Below are 16,676 nucleotides of genomic sequence, written 5' to 3'. Positions count from 1 at the left end.
AGGATGACTCAATATTTTGCCCACATTTATTACAGGACATCAGACCTGTTACAAAGAAAAACGTTAGAAAAAATATGCGTGCCATATTTGTGGTTCTGTCTCTATCATGTACAATAATATAGCATTGAGAGTGCATCGTGACTAAATTGGGCACAGACGTTTTATCAGACATGACCAGGAGGGCAGTGATCCCCGGGAAGTCGCTCTTCATTAGAACTTCACAGAACTGCTTGTTTTCTTAAATTATCTGAGGAAAACAGAGGAAACCCAACAGATGTCGGCGGCCTGAATGTGATACTTTACTGACTAGATGACAGAGCAGCTTTTAGACCCCTCATCTTATCTTAATAGAGGAGATTCCAGAAAATGCAATGCACATAGGCTTTTATCAAGACCGCTCTGCAGTCAGCATGGACGCTGAGATGTCGGTGGCCGATAGTAACCTAGTGTAGAAGGCAAAAAAAAAGTTTTGGGTTTTGCTAATTTTTTTTTTTTTTCTTTTTCAATGTTTAGAGCCACCCACATCAGTTTCAGAAACAGGACATGGCATGGGTGGTAGACTAGATATATCATCAGTTATGCCATTTTACAGGTACAACTTTAAGAAACATATGAAAGGAGAATCGTCTCTTTCATACAACACCAGAACTTTATAATGCCTGGGATATAGCGATTAGAAGAGACCCCCTCCCCATTTTGTCTTCATTACACACAAGCCTGTACTCCATACAGAGTATACATGTCTTCAGATATTGTGGCATACCATGCCTGATGAAGAGACCTAGTAGTCTCAAAAGCTTGCAATCGGTTATCATTTTTGTTAGCCATTAAAAAAGGTATCAACTACTAAGGACTCAATCTTTATATTCCATACACAGCAAGAAGCAACGTACAGCTCTCAATAGTGAAGCAAGGGAAAGATCAAACAAATTTCACAGAAATCAGCCAAAATTTGTTAATCAAGTACATCACAAAATTTATTATTAACAACAAAAGTTGCTAGAAAATCAGGTTGTTCAAAGTTTTAGTGAGGCTTTAACTGTAGATGACACAGCCTATGGCAGACCTGTAGAAAGACTTTCTACTAGTCCTGGACAAAAAGTAGCAATCGAGCCTCTCAAGGAGGACTTTTGGCAGAAATCTGGTGGACAAGTGGAAATTACACCTAAATGTGGATCTATCAAGAAAGAGAAGTACAAGTCCATCCTTTGTATTCCCCATTGAATCCACTTCTGCCTTTGGTTACCAAAAAAAAAAAACCAAAAAAACTCACAAGTGTCCAGGGCCCCACAGGATGACACCAGCACAATTTGTCCGCGGTGGAAACCCATGCCCTCTTTGCAGTAAAATCACGGTGCGTACACGCCGCGATTTCCAAAAATGGCATGATTTTGGAAATCGCAGCATGTCAATTATATCTATGGAAAGCCAGCAGTTTCCCCATAGATATAATGGTAACAAAGTCCGGAGGAAAATTCAGCAAACTTTCTGTCTAAAACGTTGTGGGAAGAACCGTGATGTGTTACTGCCGCGGTTTTTCCCCGCAATGCTTTTTGGCTGCGGAGCATCCCATGGGGCCTTAGCCTAAAAATGGTTATTCAGGACTAGAAAATATGGCTGCTTTCTTTCACAAAAAGCTCCACTTCCTCTTCTCAGACAGTCACATCACATGTGTTAAACAAATGGCCACGCCACAGCTCAGTCCCATTCCAATGAACTACAACATGGCTACAGCAATTTATTTTCACACGCACTCTACGAATATGGGATGTGATTTGCGATTTAGACGGCAATAGACTGAGCACCCATATTTAAAGACCTAGAATCGGCAGGGAAGGTGTTAAATCATATGCTTCTTTATTACTTCCCTTGTTTCTCTATTGAGAGCTGAAATTTGCACACTGCTTTCGCTAGGTGTATGTGCGGGGGCCCTCTTGTATAATACAGGGAAGCCAAGACTGGGTGACAATCACTTCTGACATCTTGGACATTCTAACACATAGAACAGCGCTGCTGTTATATAAGAGACGAGATGCTCATCTTTAACATAACAAGAAAGTGTGTCTTCAACGTGTGATATCCCTGGAAATAGTCTAGGTAGAACTGCAGTCGGGATAGGGAGATTTACTTTTATGCACCTGCAGCTACTCCCAAGCCTGACTAATACCTGGAAATAATACAGATGCAACTGCAGTCTTTTCATGTCAAAGTTGAGAAACGAATATTTCATACGACACCAGAACTAGTGTTCTAGGTTTTAAAATGAGTTAACTGAAGCGATCCCAGTCTCAGCTTGCCTGAATTATACAAGAGCCTATGCACTTGTACCCCTAGTGAAAGGAGTGCTAAAAACAAACACCAGATTAGTATTTCACAACTAAAGTATATCATAAAATGTCAAAGGCTAAAGCCAAAGTTTAATTGCACTTTAATGAAGCAGTAAGATGTCATGTACAGAGCAGTCCCTGCAACTTCACACAATCTGCCTCCATATAATGGACAGCAATGTGTTATGTAGTTTTTCTTAAAGAACAAATGTTTCTAGGGAAGAAAATCTTCACAAAAGGCATCGAGGGAACATGCACCCTATACCCCAGTGGTACTTGTACAGTAGAGGCCTATACATTTCTAAAGGTGCAGTCAGGAGGTAAAGTGTGCAGGATTCACACATGCGGTTTTTGTGAAGCATGCTTGCCACATTTAGGTCAAGGCCCCACATTGCAGAAACACGGCTTTTTGTTGTTGCAATTTTTGTTGCCGTTTTTGGAGCCAAAGCCAAAGATTGGATTGAGCAGAAGAGAGAAGTATAAGAACTTCCTATATATTTCCCATTAATTTTGTAGCCATCTGCAACAACAAAAGAAAAAAAAGTTGCTTCTCCGTAATGTGGGGCCTCAGCCTTAAATAGAAAAATAGGCCATTTTAGTGAAACTCAAAGGTGGTACCGGAATTCCTGCTTTAGAGAGGGGTTGGCATTAGCTCTGCCCCTTCTGTGTTCTGCAAAATCAGGACTTCTGGTGTAGATACAAGATGATGAGACTTTTCCTTCTTTTCATATCCCCTCCTGACTTGGGCTCAAAAACCTGCATGTATGAATCTAAACCCGAAACATGCATAGAGTTTACCACAACACCCCACATATACATGCAGTCTATACTGTCAATATACCACATTGTGCATATGCAATAACAGCAGCCACAATGGCCACCTGCCAGCAGTCCAGTGCTTTTTCCAAACCGCAGCTCGGTGATGAATTTGACCTAAGGCCTCAGTTCCATGAATCAGGATATACTCTGTTACCAGTGACATCAATCACACATACACAATGGCCTGAAGCCAGTGGGCAGTAGGTCCAAGTCCACCACTTTGTTCCATGCTGGGATATCAGGTGATTCACACATGTCAGTCCATCGGCCCCTGCCAGACGTGAACCTTAAATCTGTTTGTAGAAGAACAATCTGAGTGCCAACGGCCCTGTAGACTGCTGACATACAACTGCAATATTATGCTGACCTGATGAAATGCCTGGAATTCATTACACAGAAAATTAACACAGGGATGGCTTAAGTTAATATAGCAGCCGGGGGCTCCTGGTGAGACGCGGCCGGCTGAGCTGCACACCTTGAGAAACATTTCAAAGTGTTTCATAACTCCCAGAGGTCCATTATGCTAAACCGGAACACAAAAGATATTGGAGACATTAAATAAGTATCCCGGCAATTGCCAGAGCCTATCAAGATGCCGACATCCATCCTGACAAAAGAGCTGTCTGTGCAGAGGAGATTTCCATGTATCTGCTAGACACGTTTTATAGGTTTCATTGTATTTACCTCAAAAGTGCTGCAAGCTTGAAATCTAAATTAAAGCTTCGATGCCTAATGCCGCAGTTTTACGGCTTTGATTTTTTTTTTCTTTGTATTTTCTTGTCTTTGTGTAAATTTACTTCTCTGAAATAATTACGCTACTCTACAAGAGAAAACCTATAAAACAAGCGCCCCCACCTCCGGAAAAAGAGAAATAAATAATTATAGCCTCTAAAGGGTCGCTACTTTTATGTAAATGAAGCCACGGGAACCCAGAAAAGAAGTTATAGGCCTTTTAATACATTGAGCGTTCTCAGTCTTCGTCAGGTTTCAAGACCATTTCTCGCTCTCAGTCAATGAAAATATGTTAATATTACAAATAGGTAATTTTTTGACAACACATTCCCTTAAAGGGGAGATAGATCTTCACTAGTAGAACAATATACATATTGTATGTGTCAAGTTTTGTGCAACAAAAAGCACCATGCAAACCACAAGGATGGCACAATGAATCTACATTAAATCCTATTAATATTATAAATGTGAAAGTTTGTGGGTTTGTGAGTTTGGATGTTCGGATGTTTGTTCCTCAATCACGCAAAACCCGCTCGACCGATTTGGCTGAAAGTTTCCACAAACATAGTTAATACACCCGATTGCGCAATAGGCTACTTTTCGTCACAATAGCGCACATACGTTTGTGCCAGGACCCCCACAAAACCCAAACTCACACCACCATCTCTGTAATCTCACACACTTTGGACCATAGCAAGCCACAAAATTCCTATTGCCCTCTACAGCCTCGCCCCTAACCCCACACAATCACATACACATATACTTTACCACTTTGCCCCTCACCTTAACGATACTCCAGGAGGCGCTCTATAACGCTCCGGAGCAGCCATGTTTGCCGACCCCCACCGCTCTGACAATCCGCGACACCGCCCACCCATGTCAATACCCCTAGGCCGTCTAATAAATGCAAAAAAAAACGTTTAAAAAAAAGTAAAAAAAAAATATAAAAACAAATAAAAAGGATTAAAGATTCAAATCACCCCCCTTTCCCTAGAACACATATAAAAGTAGTTAAAAACTGTGAAACACATACATGTTAGGTATCCCCGCGTCCGAAATCGCCCGCTCTACAAAGTTATACCAATATTTTTCCTGTTCGGTAAGCGCCGTAGCGGGAAAAATGGTCAAAAGTGCCAAACCGCTGTTTTTTCACTGTTTTGATTCTGATACAAATTTGAATAAAAAGTGATCAAAGCAATAACATTTCCCGAAAATGGTAGAACTAAGAAGTACACCCGACCCCGCAAAAAAAGACTCCCTATACATCCCCGTACATGCAGGTATAAAAAAGTTACGGCTGTCGGAATATGTCAACTTTTAAAAAAAAAATTTTTTTAACATAGTTTTGGATTTTTTTAAGGGGTCAAAATGTAAATAAAACCATATACATTTGGTATCCCCGGAATCGTAACGAAACACAGAATACAGGGGACCGGTCATTTTGGTTGCACAGTGAACGCTGTAAAAACAAAGCCCGTAAGAAAGTCGCAGAAATGCATTTTTTCTTCAAATCCACCCCATTCTGAATTTTTTCCCTGCTTCCCAGCACATTATATAGAATAAATAATAGTGGCATCAGGAAGAAAAAATTGTCCCGCAAAAATTAAGACCTCATATGGCTCTGGGAGCGGAGAAATAAAAAAAGTTATGGGCTTTAGAAGGAGGGGAGTCAAAAACGAAAAACCAAAATCAAAAAATGCCATTGGCGGGAAAGGGTTAACTTCAAATACTTCTGTCCCAAAGTCACTATGTAAAGTTTCTCACAACACCGTATATATAGCAGCTCAAATACAAAGTAACTGCAACACAAAAGTCTCACGTATTCTCTGAATTACAGCAAAACAAGATACAAACTTACATTTCATATCCCATACCTTATACACAGTACGAAAACCTTACCCGCACCTCTATATACCCACTGCTACAATCACCGCAGACGAAGTCGCGGGTACCAGCTAGTATATTACTATTTGTCAGCTCTTTTATAGTGTACACAATAAGGAGGAGCCCCAAGAAAGCATGTGAAGCTGCAGAGATGGCGCTGCATTCTGTTACCCCATCCCTGACTACAACCTGTCCAAGTCTAAAGGATAAACTGAATACTAAAGTCTAGATTGTCGAATAAAGAAACAAAAGTCCAAGACCCAGTAATAGAGCAAAGCCACAACTTCCTTTCTTCTCATCAAAGTAGTGTTATGCAACATATGGAAGATTAGAAGGGGACATTTACAGATAACCCATGCCTGGTTGTAGCGCAAGACTGGGTTCACAGTTGCATTGAAGTCTGTAGGTTTCAGATAGAAAGCCTAGACACCTGATAAATCCCATTACAGTCAAGTCCATGGGGCTCTATGCGTGTCCTCTAGTGCGGCGTTCACACTTGAGCATTGATCTGTTCGCTGCGATTCCTTGCTGGTGGTCAGTTTATAAACCTCATTTCAATTTCAAGCCACCATTGTCCATATGCAGCCTCTCCGCAACAGTTTTTTTTTTTTTTTTTTTTTGGGGGGAGGGGGGGTTGCATGGACACAAATATGGACATGCAGGACTTTGTGCATATGTGCAAAAAAAGATAAACCCAACCACTGTTTCACAGCAGACAGGTCGAGGCGCAAGTGTGAACGTCACATGAAGGTCAGTTCAGGACTTTGCTACGGATTTGGGGCAGATTTCTTCCCCGAATCTTGAGCAAATTCCTCACAAATCTGCCCCCTATTGTTTTCAATAGGAGGCAAAGATCAAAGCAGGACGTGGAAAAAAGTAGCACCCTGCTCGTTCTTGCCACGGCTCGAGACTCCCTCCTGATTAGGTCTGGATGAATGGATGCATTGCATCCCGTCGCGGCTACCCGTGCGAAAACAGAGCACTTTCCTCTTCATTTTCCATATGAACTGATACTAACAAATCAGAAAAACGGACACCACCAGGCTAGTGTGGACCTTGCATAAACTGTGCTGGGATTTCCTGCTGGTATAGTGGGGGAGAGCTGCTTCATGCACAGCCCAAATATAAAGTTACTCACATGGCTGCTACAGAGGCCAAACACTAATATCAGGAAACAAAATTGCTAAATTAATATATATAACTGGCACAATATTTTCCATACATTTGGAACGTGAATATATGGAATATGAACCCGTTCCCAGCCCCTTTAACACGTAAAAGAAGCAGAGAGACTGCCCTCTACATGAGCGAGGAGGGAAGCGACAATAAGCCATCAATCCTTTTCATGTTTATTCTAAGGTGAACAGACTTTGGCGAGCCGCACAACAAATTATTAACAGCAGAAGGAAGATGTATATTAACACAAACTTCCTGTTCACCGCGGCCGCCTCGACGATACCTTGTCTCTTAATATGTAACAAACTAATAAACTGCAAAGGCCAAGAAGAAAATTAAAACCCCTCTCCCCAGTGTGACATGAAATTTGTTAGTCAAGCTCTGGCTGCGTTTATTGTCCCGGACACATTCAGCTTGACACACAGACGTAGAGACTTCCATTATTCAATTTACTAGTGAAGGGCAAAGGATCAAGAGCAGCTTTTAGTGAGTAGACCCCCGTCAACTCTGTACACACACAAAATACCGTAATCCTCCAGGATTAGCAAATGTTACAACAGCAACTATAGAAATGAAGTCATACAGAACAGAATCCAACTTTACTCTGACCCAAAAAAATCGAGGGAAAGAAAGTGATCTAAGAAAGACACACTGCCAAAGTGTACCCTGACGGCATACCTCTATTATATGCCATCAATCTGTGAGTGGTGAGGGTCAGACGGCTGGCATCTAGACTATCCCTGAGAACAAAAGGGCTGCGGTTCTCATTCTTCTGATCAATGGATGCCCCAGACATCAGACCCTACTGGTCACACGATGTAAAATGTGAATTCATTGGACAAGAGAAGACTCCATACACAACAATCTCCTAATACACCTTATTATGACAACTGCATATACACATAGCAATGTTCAAAGAAACGCACAACCCCGAACGTTACAGTCTGATCTGACTTTATTGACTGAAGAAGGTTTTTTAATTTCTACTTCTTCATGATTATGGTGCTCATCTTCACCAAGAAGCCCCTCTGTTAACAGCATTCAGAGATTTGCTTTACAGCAGACACATGGAAAGCTGGATTCTGGGAATAACTTCCTATAGACATAAATGAAGCGGTAGCCATGAATACACACCGACGCCATGTATGCCATTCATTCTTACTGTGAGTTACACAAGTTCCCAGCAGTGGGACTCGAATGTAATTGGTAGGAAAACCCCTTTAACTGCATGTTTGACTAGTCCATATTATTTTACAGGGGAGCGAGGGCCGAGATAAGCAGCTGCTTATAAAACAATGTACAATCTCGGCTTCACTTCCTACTTAAAGCATCTGGCAGCCCTCAGTCAGTAGATCAGAATCAGCGAGCGCTGACTAAATCTAACGTCCATGGCGGCATTAGTCCTCATAGCTTTACTTCTCAGTTAAAAAAAAAAAAAAAATAAAAAAAAAATCACAGATTCTATTTTGGGTACAATTTACAATTAGAATAAAATAAAGTGGCCACGATTATTTTGCTTCATTAAAAATTGATGAATGCCGTGATTATTCCAGCGCAGGCTGAACTATTGATGGGAGTGTGTCCTCTGCTCTACTTGTAAAACTGCATCCTTCACAGAACAGAGCGGCTATTTAGACAGAGAACTTCAAAGCCTCTTATACGCTGACCTTGCAGATAACCCTCTTCTGATTAAAGCGCTGGGCTGAGCACATCAACATGGTACCAACATGTGACTACTCAACCCTACATGTGATTGGGCGCATCAAACAGGGCTTCTCAAGGGATTCCCCTGGGCAACTTGTTCCTCAGATGACACTGCATTAATGGTAGAGGCTGTGTTCATGTAAGATCAAGAAACCAGATCGCAATCAGAATGGTGAATTTCCATTAGACTGGAATCCCATATGACATTTTTGTGGCGGTTTCTGAACTGAAGCCAGGAGTGGATCCAAAAGCAATGGGAAATCTAAGCGAAAGACTTGCAGGTTTCCCTTCTGCTGGCATCACTACAGCTGGATTTGACTCACAACCCCCCCCCCCCCCCCCAAAAAAAAACAAAAAAAAAACCAAAAAAAAAACCTTTAAGTGTGAATCTAGTCTCAAAGGAAAAGTGACCCCGAACATCTTGTGCATGACAAATAGAGTTTCTCACTTACAGATTACAGTGCAGTAAAATCTGCGCCTAATCCTGTACCATTAAAGGAACACGAGATGAAGATTTCTGCCTATAAACCCACAGCACTGCCAGAGTTTGGGTTTTTTTTTTTTTTTTAGAGAGAGAAAAAAAAAAAACACCTTAGAAGTCTGTATGCAAATTAGCTGAGGTCTCACTGGCCCATTTTCTAAGAAGATAAGTCATGCTGGGCAGCTGTAGGTGGCGAACACTTCAGGTGACAATCTGTTGGGGTCTGGCGCACCGACGATCAGGGTTCTGATGTTGGAACGCAGAGAACCGCAGACTGGTGGTTTTATGGGCTACAGAAGAAGAGTCATCACCGAATAGGAGCTGCCAATACAACTCTCCGTACCCGCACTTCAAAAGCATATAGAACCAAGATTATGTGCTTTAGAGTGACACCAGAACCATACTTCTAGGTAACACAGAGTAAATATATTGATGCCTGGAAGTCATTGAGCTGACACAGGGCGACAATGCCAGATATGTGTGATGCAGGCGTCCACGGCCTACCACCCGACTACAGTGAAAAAAAAGTGCTCATCATAGTTTGCAGCAGGGCAGACAAAGCCTACCTGGAATACATTAGGCCATGGGCAGGATTAACAGCGACTTCACAAGTCTGGTGCTTTTTCAAAGAAAATAGGCAATTTTTAAAATAGGCAATTTTTAAAATAGGAAAATCTAAAAAGGATATTTCATAGTCTAGCTGAAAGAGTTATGGGTTTAGTGGTAAATCTCCTGGTGATATGATCCCTTTAAGCACTGTAGCATTATGAGAGCAGAGGAGTCTGAACTTAAACGTCCCAAGCTAGCTATATGACTAATACGGCGCTATTGTAGGATATTAATAGGATTTACCATCCTGAGTATTTACAGCATAGCCACAGTATATACCATAACCACATGGAGAGATTAGGGTCCTAAAACTGAGACAGTCACTTATGTGGAGCACTACAGAGTCTCTCTAACGCCATAAATGCTCAAAACATGAACATTTATTTAATGCATAAAGGTATGTTCACACTACAGAATACGGGGTCAGGTTTTAGGTCTCTTCCGCAGATGCGCACATGTGATTAGACTCATTTACAATCCCATTAGCTGCAGAAACTTCAGTAAGATCGAACAAGGCAGGTTGCTTTTGGAAGTTGGGGGGGTGAATTTCTCACCGTTTCCCACTGAAAACAATTCGAGGCAGAACAGGGCTGGTTTATGAAGAGGATTTTGAGGCAAAAGACCACACCAAGTTTCTCTGTAGGTCATATATGGTCTACTTGCCACAGCAAAAAGATTAAAGGGAATGGGTCACCCAAAAGGACCTATAAGACAATTACAATGGAAGTTAACACCCATGTAGATACCGTAACTTTTTATAACAACCATCATTGAATCCAGCTCTGATAATGGCAGAATATCTACTCCTCTCCTTGCACATAGCATGACTACATTTTTTTCCCCATAGACCTCAATGAGTAAGCCCCAAATTATTGCTGACCATGACCATGACAAACGTGAAACGTTTGCTTTCTCCAACCCCCTGCAGCAGCGTCTCCTCTGAATGGCTGTTATATCATAGACTTAGCAGAAAGTTAGTATATAGAGGGCTGAAGAAGCCTAAAGGGACAATATAAAAAGGACAATGTTTAGGAGATGCAAGTATACAAGAGTACAAAACGTGTCTGAAAACTATCCGTTCCTAACAGCTACACCTCAGTGTGAGGGGAAGACATCTTGACAATAGAAGACTCCAGCGTAACAGCATACAAGTATGTCATATATCAAAGACTTTATAGTAAAATATTTTCCACAGGAGAAGGAGCACTCCGGATCTAATACATAGTTACAATTATAGTCTAAAGTATTCCACAGAGGAAGTTTTCCACTGTCTACACAATACCCCCCTCCCCCATCGCTTCCTCCTGTCAATAATCAGACAACAGTCGGGACTAAGCCAATTCATGGAACAGAATGAGCAGAGCTCGGAATGAAAGCAAAACAAGCTGAAGGTGCAATGCCCTAAACAGCCACCGGGGCCATGAACTCAAGTGAAGCTGGAAGAAGAGGGGAGGTCACCTGTGACCACCATGTAGGGCACAAAAGAGCTGAGCCTTAGTCTTCAGTGGACGGCTGACATTACATACATATATATATATATATATATATATATATATATATATATATATATATATTCGCACAATATCGAAAGGAATATGGCGCTGTAGATGCAGTTAGGGGAGAGGTACGACACAAACTACATTTCTCCTTGCCTTTAGAGCTGGACATACACGGGAGCTGCCAGGTGGCCAAAGTAGTAGAAAGCTCCCTCTTTCGATCCTCCCATACACCAGCCCTGACAGGGCAGACCACCCTACATACCTTAAATGGTTATCTATGCATACATCTAATGCAATGTCAAGTAAAAACTAATAGACAACCGATGGACCTCAGAGTCAATGGGATCCCTCAGGATCTGTTGCGGTCTGTGATTGGACAGAGCAGTTTTATTGCCTGATCCATTCTTTGATTCCTGCAATAGACCAGAAGAAACGATACAGATGTAGAACACACCCTTAATAGAATACTTTGTCCAACTTAGAAATAAATCCTGCTGGGCCCAAATGTCTAACATAAGATTTTATCCATGTCCTTATTTTAATTCCATCTACTCAGAGATCAGACCACAAGAAGGTGAATTCTTGGCAAATCCCATGAGGCGCGCTATATCTGAGCTGTTGGCTCTCCAAGCAGGCAATAGAAAGACAAGGTAAACACTTACTACAAAGTTATACGGAGCAAAGAGATCTGTGACATCAGAGTTATGGCTGCCGTACGCCTAACATGGCTGCCGAACAAACACTTTATTCCCATTTCTGTATTTTGAAGATGACTCCACAGCCCTGATTAAGGGTCTAATCGGGAGGGAGCCACATTGAGGCGGATACCGCGTCAAAATCCACTCCAAAAAACTTCAAGTGAACATACCCTAAACTTGGTAGCTTTAATATTATGTCACAATTATGTCACAAGCAAGCGATATAGGTGAAGCTATTGAAACCGTCTGGAAACTGTTACCAAGACTCATCTGACCCACAGAAGCAGCCAAATGGACGAGACGTCTAAGGGTATTGTTCACACAGAGTTGTATGGCAATGGATTTTGATGCAGAATCAGCCTCAAAATCCGCCTGCCAAAACAGCTCCCACTGACTTCAATGGTAGCCGCTCGATTCTTTTTTCCACTAGCTAGTAGCGCAAAAAAAAAAGCAGTGAGATGCCCCATCTTCCCGTGGATTCCATTCATTTGGGCCTGATCCAGGGCAGAATCCATTTTATGCCAAAGTTACTCAGAAAGTTACAAAATATCTCAGAGGAACATCCCAAGTTCCTCAGATGCCTCCAGCCTCAGCGTTCATGACTCAAAACAAGAAAGAACCGAGACCCAATAGTCACATTAATGCTTGACCAAGAAATGCAAAAGCACCAGGACGACCCCAACATCAAACTATAAAATTCATATAGCAATAACCCCCCTGATACAACCGGGGGAAAAGGATGATATGGGTTCAGTTCCTTTGTTAAACCTCAAAGATTAAAAGGATTTTACAGGCCTAAAAATATTGAGGACCAAGCCCTGTGACCCCCACAGAAGAGCTGACTAAAGTTGCATCAGCGCTAATCTGAGCACCAATTCTGCCTCACGCACCTTCTCATTTAGTCATCGGCTCAGTCCCATTCAACTGACTGAAAGCCCTCTTTGCACATCAGACTCCAACAATCAGATTTCCAATGACGTGTCCTGTAAGTGTCCTCCAGGTGAGTCGACATCACCAGACCCAGATGCTCTACACAAGCTCATCCCATTGAGGGACCGATAAACCAGATTAAGGACACGACGCAGTCCTGGAAAACCAAACTCAACCTGACAGCTCTCCTGACAAGTCTCTTAGTCCATACAGTAATTGTATTCCCTATGTAATAAGCAGCTTTTCTTAGTACATTGTGTCATTCCTACTAGACCATAATGCATAAATTGACACGTGGATGTGAACAGATGGAGGGGTCCCCTACACAGCTTGGCACCGGCCAGTCAGGCCATCAATGCATTGTGTAGGGACACAGCACGTTGGCAAGGAAGTGCCAAGCGGTGAGTCTATTCATACTTTTCTAAGAGGAACACTTCTAAGAACTGATGTTTCATGGAACAAATGTAGTTAGTAAGGAAGACCTATGAGGAAGTAACGGCTGCTCCTTAACTGAAAAAGCAAGACTTTACCTATCATTCATAGGGAGGGAGCTTCATTATAATGTCAAGGTGATCCTTAAAACTTCACAGGCTGACACTGTAAGGAGTAGGGAACTACGTCAGTCATTATTAATAGCCCATCAGCCCAGCGACCGCCATCATAGGATGAACGATTATTAGTAATGAGGTTCTTCACACCACTACGAGGTCTACAAGCCCCACTTCACAGTCTTAAAGGTGCACGATACCCAATATCTTCAGCTTATATAGAATTAAAGACTGGTAATATTATTCACCCATATAGAAACATTTCACGAGACAGAGGCAGGGATTTTCTTGACTGCTGGATTGTCAGGGGGACTTGAGCAGGAGATGTAAATACACGGGTGTCTGAGATCCGACAAGGTGGAAGGTCTCACCTTACAGACAACTGAAACGTGCCAAAAGATGATCTAAGGTGAACCTTTAGACAACAGCCAGCCTCTCACCCAACCTGAAATGGCTGACAGAGGACAATACCATACACTAATATGTACATCAATGTGCAGAAGACATTATATTTAATGTCCTTTTAAACATGCATGAACAACCGAAACACTTGTGTGATTGAAACACAGCATATGGACACCATAACATGGGGGAGGGGGATAATTATGTCTTGCCAAAATGCTAGCAGCCTGTAATAATAAACCTGTTGTTAGAGCATAGACGGATCTGAGGAACCTTCAAAATGTAATAACTGCAATTAGCCGCAAAAAAGCAGATGTCACCCAATTACAAAGGAGCAGAATAGGGCACCAGTCTCCAGCCAAAGAGCCGAGAGGAGCTATCAGGAAAAAGCAGGACTCAAGTGACGATGAACCACACAACATGGAAATGCTGCAGTCAGAGCGGAGGACAAGTCACCCATGACCAGAGAGCGAACACAAATCCATCAGTGATCAGCAATCCCCCATAGACCGGCATTATGTTATCTACTTCTTATCAACCCTCATGTCCTATAGCCTGGAGCATCTGCCAAGAACAGAAGTGAAGCTGGCAGCAGATTTGTCTACGGAGCTTAACCCATAGAGGACATCAGCTCCGATCCAGCCAATCCGGACGGAAAGTTTATCTGAAACGCGTTAGAACTTTTAGCCAACTGCCAAAGAGCTGTCACAGTTACAATAGGTTGTAAACCATAAGCACTGTGAAGCTCACTGAACATGGCCAATTTAGGGACACACTTAAAGGGGACCTGTCACCTCTCCTGACAGGTCTGTTGCAGTAAATACTTGTATTCCCCCCATGAAATAATTCTGAAGCCTCTCTTGTCATAAGTGTACATTGTGCTGTTCTTCTAGTATAATTCCTGGAAGTTAAAGGGGTTTTCTGGCCCCAGATACACGTTTCATGCTGGTTAACTATCCACAGTATAAGTCAGGGGTCGGCAACCTTGGCTCTCCAGCTGCTCCGAAACTACAACTCCCAACATGCTCCATTCTATGGGAGTTGCAAGAGCAGCAGAGCAAGTATGCATGCTGGGAGTTGTAGTTTGACAACAGCTGGAGTGCCGAAGGTTGCCTACCCCTGATATAGGTCATCAGTATCTGATGACCTATATTGACCTATACTGTAGTGGTGGTTCTGGGGAACTGCAGCTCGGCTAGTTGACAAGAAGCAGACAGCTTCCACTCCCCATACACTACTGCAGCTTCTGACTGCCAGAACAGCTGATCTGTGTGGGGTTTGGGTATCGGACCTCCACAGACCATATACTGATGACTTATACTGTTGGTAAGCCAATAAGACTAAAAATGCACGTGGGGCTGGAAAACCCCTTTAATAAATAAATTGGCAAGTGAGTGTTCGCATTCAAGGGCTGTGTCCCTACGCAGTCTGATTCTGTCAGCAATGGTCAAGCAACATCAGTGTCTGCTGGGAAACAAGGTTAACAATTTATTCATCGGTTTCCAGGAGCAATAACAGAGGAATGGCACAACAAAAAAGTCTAAAAAGATTATCCAGAATTTTTAATTCAAGCAAGCATTTACTAACACATATCAGGAGTGAGGACAGGTCTTTAATGGAGATGAGGAACGCTCCAATAACACTTGTCGCCTTTCCCTACATCATCCCATGAGATTCAGAAGCAGCCGCTTAATATTTGCAAAGTACTAAATAAGTGCCAGTGGCCGAGGCATTGAGACATCTACTGGGTTGTGACACATTCAGCGTATAATGTTTATAGCCTCCATTAACTTAAGGGGTTAAGAGGATGGTCCTGATGCCCACCAATAACTGGTCTACTCCAAAATGTCCATATACTGCACTAAAAGTTTAGTACAGAGCCAAGCAGCCCAACATATGCCAATGGTGCCCAGCAATAGGTGGCAAAGTCTGAAGAGAGTTCCCAACACTTACCAAACTACACCGAAAGCTCCATAGCCAATGGGTCGATCCGGTTCAATATCCAGTTGTTGAGCATGGTGAGCGTGCTGATGATGATGAGCCTTTACTGCAGCCGCCTGTACCTGGGCAGGTGCCACCGCTGCTGCTGGTCCAGGGGCTTGTCCTGGAGCAGGAGATGGGAAGTATGGCTGGGCCTGACCGGGGTTAAGCATGGCAGCAGCTGCTGCTGCAGCGGCGGCTGCTGCAGCAGCTGATGATGAGGAAGAAGCGGAGGAAGATGCAACATGTTGCTGGACAGGATGCACAGCAGCAGCTGACCCTGGATGCAGATGATGCTGGGGATGAAGATGATGGTGATGATGCAAGTGAGGAGGGGGCAAGTGGGCCAGGTGGTGGTGGTGATGGTGGTGGTGACCCCCAGCCGCTGCTGACGTACCCCCATTGTACGCCGCCATCATTTTTGCATTGGCTGGGGTACTACAAAGAGACATTCACAGAAATGCCCTTGGATGGTTCTTATGGACAGGACAACCTGTCACTGGGCCATACAGGTGTGATCAGCAGGACTGTGACAACCAGGAAAGATATTTCATCCTACACCAAACCTTCAAGCAGCAGGAAGCCAACGCCACCAAACAAGGGCACCCACTGTCTACTGGCACTAGGTATCAAACTTTCCCACCCCACCCACCCCCCCAAAGACGGTGACTTCTTAATAAATACTAAAACTCCATATTTTTCTTTTTTAAATAGGCTGCACTGACTTCTCCCTCCAGTCTACTGGGACAAGGAACCACAAACTGCAAGAATTAGGAAGTAAATGGCAACCTGGCCCTTCCATCCCACATCCTCCTCCAGCAACCCAGGGGCAACTACAGGCCAGCCCCCTGGTATACACATATAGATGCCCAGGGGACCTCCAGGAA

The 16,676-nt window shown here is 42.9% G+C and overlaps 1 protein-coding gene across 1 annotated transcript in view; it reads right to left on the bottom strand.

The window, feature by feature from the left end:
• NLK (nemo like kinase) overlaps positions 1–16,423 on the bottom strand; it is a 116,291-nt gene extending 99,868 nt beyond the window's left edge. The window contains exon 1 of the mRNA XM_075263955.1: positions 15,763–16,423. Within this exon, the coding sequence (XP_075120056.1) occupies positions 15,763–16,241 (479 nt within the window). The 5' untranslated portion in view covers positions 16,242–16,423. The remainder of the gene's footprint in view (positions 1–15,762) is intronic.
• Between the last annotated feature and the right edge of the window lie 253 nt (positions 16,424–16,676).

The sequence above is a fragment of the Leptodactylus fuscus genome, chromosome 2 (assembly GCF_031893055.1).
Source record: "Leptodactylus fuscus isolate aLepFus1 chromosome 2, aLepFus1.hap2, whole genome shotgun sequence".
Taxonomy (NCBI): Eukaryota; Metazoa; Chordata; class Amphibia; order Anura; family Leptodactylidae; genus Leptodactylus; species Leptodactylus fuscus.
Note: the sequence above shows the minus strand (reverse complement) of the source record. Positions and strands in the feature narration are given on the sequence as shown.